This window comes from Juglans microcarpa x Juglans regia, chromosome 7S, assembly GCF_004785595.1.
Source record: "Juglans microcarpa x Juglans regia isolate MS1-56 chromosome 7S, Jm3101_v1.0, whole genome shotgun sequence".
NCBI classification, from domain to species: domain Eukaryota; kingdom Viridiplantae; phylum Streptophyta; class Magnoliopsida; order Fagales; family Juglandaceae; genus Juglans; species Juglans microcarpa x Juglans regia.
In genome coordinates, this window is record NC_054607.1 from 7953383 (window position 1) to 7959382 (window position 6000).

Genomic DNA, 6000 nt, shown 5'->3' on the forward strand with positions numbered 1-6000 from the left:
TCATCTCATTCCTCAAACATCCATAATTGGGATAAAACGAACCGGTCTAGCTCATTGGGAGTCTATCACCAAGAGCAAATAAGGTAAATTGACTCAAATACATAAAAGGAAAAAACATCATAAGGAAGATAGGTGGGGACACGAGAGATTATACAATCATCAAGATTAGTATATTTCGCTCCTAAATAACCCATAAACGTAGGTTTTTATGTCGAACCACATAATTTTTTTTTAATATTTTATATATTTATATATTATTTATTTTCATGGATGAACGATTGATTACTGTATTGACATCCAAATCACCATCGTGAACTTTTTTACTATGTCATTAGGGCCTCAAACTACTATTGTGGATGAAGAATGACTTTTGAATGACTTTTTTCTCTCTTTCTGGTCTGTTGTGCAAATTTATACTTTAACAGTAAGTGTACGAGGTCTTCATCCTTCTAATTTCTTAAATTAGGAGGTTCAATTTGAATAGGCAGTTCAGATGAAATAAGATAGTTTGTAAAAAAATGTATGTTTGGATAGTGAGATGTAAGGAGATAGTTTTGACTTTTTGAGATCTAATATGCTTTTTACTGTTCATGTCAAAAATGTTTGAGATGAGTTCAAAAATTTATAGATAAAATAAAGATGAAATACTAAACTATTTAGATGTCCAAAACCCTCTCATCCGTACAATACCAGATGAGATAAAACATCTGGCCATCCAAACCGACTTAAAAGACCAAAAGCCGCCTACCAGTTTCTTAAAAAGACCAAGTTTAACATTCCTGGCAATTTCTTCTTCTCGAGAACATTGTTTCAAACACCAACACCTCAAGCAAATAGGATTACTAAAACATCATTCAAGTCACAAAATTCACGCTAAAACTGAACAGAACACTAAAATGTTGGGGAAAGAGCCATTCGATCTCATTTATACCGTACACAAACCGGATTGAGCAGATGCAACTTCATCATATCCAAAACGGTAAAAGAGAAGGCAAAGGAAAGTGAAATTAAAGAACATTCATCTACGACATGGCCACAACCCAGAATCAAATCTGTACCACATACAAAACAGAACATTCTGGTATGAGAGTTTCACACCAACTGGAAAGCCACGAACCACCAATGACAACTTCGACTTCACGTGTACTTTCTTTAGATTACTGGAGAATCAAACTTCATTACCAAACCAGAATGAGAGTGGGGGAAATAGAAAGAGAGAGAAAAAAAAAACAGAGGAGAAGAACCCATGCATTAACTGCATGTTCAATGACTTGTAGATGAAGTCTTCATACAATGTTCTTGTAATCTGTGTAATCTGCCCATTCAAATGTCATTGGGTGGTTACATCTTCTCTTCATCCACTAGCTGATATCCATTCCAATACAGGAGCTTGTCCCCGCTCAAAAATTCTTGGATCAGACCCCAAATATATTTATGCCTTCTATAGACCCCCCAAATGTCATATCATTCGGAGAACTAACATATCAAGCACAATTCTTCCTTCTCTAATATCCGTGGTGGGCTATGGTTAAATTAACCCCCCCCCCCCCCCCCCCCCCCCCCCCCCCCCCAAAAACAATGTCATTTTGATAACAAATATACATACATATATATATATGTTTTAGGCTTGACTTAAGCCCAACATGGGGTGCGGATGGGGCAGTTTGGGCCCTGCCCCTACACCTTTCCCTCCTTGTGGGTGGGGGCCGCCTCCTCTGCACGGGGTGGGTTGGGTTGCCGGCACCACCCATGTGAGGGTGGGGTGTGGACATAGGGTGGTGGGTGGCAATGCCTCGCCACCCACCCCTAATCTATGGTAATTAAGCTATTTCCTAGAGTGTTCATAAATTCAAGATACGGTGCACGACTTTTATGCACCACCTTGAAGTGAACCTGATATATCCCTTACTATGTATGTGGCGTGGAGAAATCTGAGTTAAAAGATTCTGTTTCAAAACTTAGTTTACCATGAACCTGAACCTGAAAATAAAGAATTGGCTAGGAGCATGGTCACATCAAGAAATCAAAAGAACACCAAAATAAAAATAAATATTAATTTACATATTTCCAGCCCAATTCCGCATTGCATTTTGTACGAAAGACATCTGTCGTTGTGCCATTCAGAGACCTATCGTGATGTACTGGGCCGTCAATCAGGATGTTGACACTACATCTCAAATATACGTCCCAAATTTGACATTAATGCAAATAAGATAAAATTTCATGAAGCTATGCCGTTGTTTGTAATTCAAGGTATAAAAGGTCTAAAATGTAGGATATGCCTTCCTACTGGCCTAGCATCTATTAATTTCAATACCCCCAAACTTAATAATTAACCTTGGACAAAACAAAACTCCAGAGATGACAGGGTCAAGACTAACATTTTCAACATGTAGCAAGATTCTTAACCTTGTTGCTCTTGTGATGCAAAAATATAGTTCTTCTACAAAAACTAATGCTATATATTTTAGCTAAGGTTGTAAATTGACTGAAGAAGATTTTTTGTTTTTTTAATAGGTAGATTTGTTGAAGCTATTAACACACTGTATCTTAGATTTTAGGACAGCTTTATTTGCATCTGGTAAGATTTTTAGAGCTTTTGCGTTTGTAACAGAAAATACAATTCTTCCAAACGAATGACAAATCTTAATTAAAGCAAATATAGAGAGCAGAAGACTACTTGTATATTAAAGCATGTGCATAGATGAATGAACAGCACAGTGGTGATCGAAATACATAGATTAATTGCATTGAACGATTTATGAATATCTTACACTTTTTCAAAGACGCCAAATTTTGTCATAATAGTCTGCAAAATTCACAGCAGACATGGGTAAGAAAAAAGGATCTGCTTTTCAAAACATGGTTTTTTTAAATAAGCAATAATTCATGCGTGGTGAGGAAAACAAGAAACAGGATTATAGCAAACAAATCACAAAGAGGCAATCTACTCGTGGCGTAGAAAAGAATAATTATTACATTATAAACCAATAACAGGATTATTTCTCTTGGTAATTTCAGAACAAATTTATTTTCTAGTTTTTTCAGTCTTCTGGATGTTAAATACCATTGGATGGGTTACTTTTTATCTCCAGTTCCCCTGACATTAGCACCATTTTCGAGTCATTTTAATCTCAAATAATTTTGATCTTTTACATGCTATCCACTCCAAAAATTATCCAAATGTCAAATTCTCACTATGGATTTTCCAAGTTGAACACTATCACTGATTTTTTTTGCTGTGCTATTAACAACAAATTACGTGCATATCCCCTGTTGTTTTTCTTTGTCATAATTTCATCTATGATAGACTTCTTTCTCAGAGGAAGATCAAAACACAAAGTGTTCACCTAGTATTCTAAGAATGCTAGAAAAGTAGAGAATCAAAAAAACTAGAAAAGTAAGTTACACCTTTTCTATACACAAACAAAAGAAAAGAGAACTATACTCCTTAACAAATATATAGTATTCTAAGAATGCAAGTATTTGGTTTTCAAAGTTCAATGAACTCCTAGAAACCGAAGTTAGATTACAAATATTCAGGATTGGTTTTCAAGGTTAGATTACAATTTGACCAACTTGTTGAAAAGTAGATCAAGATAACACAAACCACGTCAAGTATAAATTGGCATCCTCAAACGCTGGTTCGAAACTATGATGCATTTCCAAAACGCAAGTCATATCTTGGAAGCATGTCTCGAAGAATCAAATTCACAGAAAGAATCCCAACAAGGGTTTAAATCTAATTTCCAATGACCTTTCTTGGTACGCATAACACTATCCAAGAAACCCGGAGGCCTGAAGAATTAGGAAAGATTACAATGCCTATATTGTCAACCAAAAAGCAGGTCATAAAGAATCCCAACGAGAGAGAGAGAGAGAGAGAGTTGTTACCTTACAAATAACATCTTGGGCCACTGCAAGGTGGGTTTGGCATAAACGGCACACGTAGAACATCTTGCCAGGAATCTGATCGTATTCAATGAGAAAGGGCCTCACCCATTTGGAATTTTTCTGTTCAAAGAGCTCTGGAACTTCAAGTGGTATGAAAAGTACATGAAAATATTGCAGCGGCACTAAACATGAAGAGGGGGGATGTGAGGAACCAGAAAGATAGCCAAGAAAGAATTCAAGAGGTTGGTTAAGAAACATACCAGTCGACGTAATTCGGACGCGGGTTTAGAGAGGATATACGTTGAGTTGTGAGTTGGGAAGAAAATATATAGTAGTGTTTATCAATCGTTTAACAGAGTTCACAGCTGATTTTTAAACCAATCCCATATAATAAGGTCTAAGGATTCAGAAATTAGTAAATTGAAAAATAAAAAGGAATCCCAAAATCTTTCTTTTTTAATTATTGATATGAGGTTTAGAAATTAGAATAAGGGAAAATATAAAAATATAATTTCCCCACGAAGTTTTCGTTCTTCCACTTTGTTGAATAACATAATTTTCGAACTTGGTTTTCGTAACAAACAAATGAAATTCAGAAACTCAAAAAACCCAAAAACAGCTTTGAATCATTACAGTTGTTTTTATGAGCCAAGAACTTTCAATGACAGCAGATTACCCGCAAAAGCCAGAAAATTGCCATCTCAGAAAAGACATACAATTTCATGGGTGGAATTTGGAAAACAACCCAATCAATTTCTTCTTTACAAGAACACCTTAACAGAATGGTGGTCTATGGACTGCGAAGATTGGGGTATACGTTGTTAATACTCAAAACCAAAGCGATGGTTTTCAAATCACATAATCGATAAGAACTCAGAATTTATCAATTGGGGATAAAATCATTCAAATCACTGCATTGGTCCTGAAATGAAAGGAGAAACTTATGCAAGGAGCCAAAAAGCTATTGAATTCAGTTCTGCCTTACAGATAAACGGGATCGAGTAGATCCAACTTCTGCACAAAAAACCAAAACAAAAGAAGACAAAAGATACAACAATTAAATTAATTAATCTACGAACCCTAACCCTAAACACAAACAAGCAGCAAGTCCATCATCAACCAACACCACCTATGTCTAAGAGCTAGTAAACTTGGTGACCGCCTTGGTCCCCTCAGAAACGGCGTGCTTGGCGAGTTCACCAGGCAGCACGAGACGCACCGCGGTCTGGATCTCCCGAGAGGTGATGGTGGGCTTCTTGTTGTACCTCGCAAGCCGAGAAGACTCTTGGGCGAGCTTCTCAAAGATATCATTAATGAAGCTGTTCATGATCCCCATGGCCTTGCTGGAGATCCCAATATCGGGGTGGACCTGTTTTAGCACCTTAAAGATGTAGATCTTGTAGGTCTCAACACTCTTCTTGGTCCGCTTCTTCTTCTTGTCCGAGGCGCCGGCTCCTCCTTCCTTCGGCAGCTTCTTTCCGGCCTTCGGCTTCTTCTCGGCTGGAGCCTTCTCCGCAACCGACGATTTCTTCTCCTCGGCGGGCTTCTTCTCGGCGGGTTTCTTCTCTGCTGCTTTGGGTGCCATAATGATTTAACGGGAAATGAGATGATAAACGTAGAAGAAAAGAAAGCAGGGTAAGCTCTCACGATTGAGGTTGGGTGGAAATTGAACGGCCTACGAATAAGAGTTTATATAGAGAGGATAAGTGGATTTTATTGGATAAGATAGGTTCTCACGGATCGATGATTTGGCATCTGTTTGGGCCGTTGAATAGAAATTTTTTAAGGAACGATTGACTTGACGGCCGAGAATCGTTTCAACTTGCGGAGCTTGAATTTGGTGACGTGGCTCAGTTGCGGATCAGCGAGCTGGCAATTGTTTTGGCCGTTAATGGCTAGCGAGCGGAATCACAAATCAACGATCAATATTCTTTTAGCTTTGCGAAAATTTTCAGATTCGTTACGTGTTTCGCTCGCGCGGCAACCTTGAAAAATGACTCGGGGAAGCGCTTAAATCGTCTTCGTTCTATGCGGTTTCGTTTGATACATAAATTTCTCTCAATTCATCTCAATTCATCATTATAATTTTTTCAAATCTTAACATAA

The 6000-nt window shown here is 37.6% G+C and overlaps 2 protein-coding genes across 2 annotated transcripts; both read right to left on the reverse strand.

The window, feature by feature from the left end:
- Positions 1-899: 899 nt before the first annotated feature.
- Positions 900-4310, reverse strand: LOC121240652 (protein yippee-like At3g08990). The gene is made up of 6 exons (XM_041138141.1): positions 3895-4310; positions 2775-2809; positions 2062-2167; positions 1968-1980; positions 1482-1524; positions 900-1396 (listed from the first exon to the last, which is right to left on the reverse strand). The coding sequence occupies exons 1-6, from the start codon at positions 4150-4152 to the stop codon at positions 1342-1344; spliced, it is 510 nt and encodes a 169-aa protein (XP_040994075.1). The 5' UTR covers positions 4153-4310; the 3' UTR covers positions 900-1341.
- A 533-nt stretch (positions 4311-4843) lies between these two features.
- Positions 4844-5566, reverse strand: LOC121240653 (probable histone H2B.1). The gene has a single exon (XM_041138142.1). The coding sequence runs from the start codon at positions 5477-5479 to the stop codon at positions 5030-5032; it is 450 nt and encodes a 149-aa protein (XP_040994076.1). The 5' UTR covers positions 5480-5566; the 3' UTR covers positions 4844-5029.
- Positions 5567-6000: the final 434 nt, after the last annotated feature.

Excerpts from the sequence above, each read along its gene's own strand:
- LOC121240653 (XM_041138142.1), bottom strand. The coding sequence starts at position 5,479 with ATGGCACCCAAAGCAGCAGAGAAGAAACCCGCCGAGAAGAAGCCCGCC.
- LOC121240652 (XM_041138141.1), bottom strand. The coding sequence starts at position 4,152 with ATGTTTCTTAACCAACCTCTTGAATTCTTTCTTGGCTATCTTTCTGGT. Across the intron at positions 2,168-2,774 it reads TTTGGCGTCTTTGAAAAAGT|TGTCAACATCCTGATTGACG; the intron begins GTAAGATATTCA and ends TTTGAGATGTAG. Across the intron at positions 1,397-1,481 it reads GGAAGAATTGTGCTTGATAT|GGACAAGCTCCTGTATTGGA; the intron begins GTTAGTTCTCCG and ends ATTTTTGAGCGG.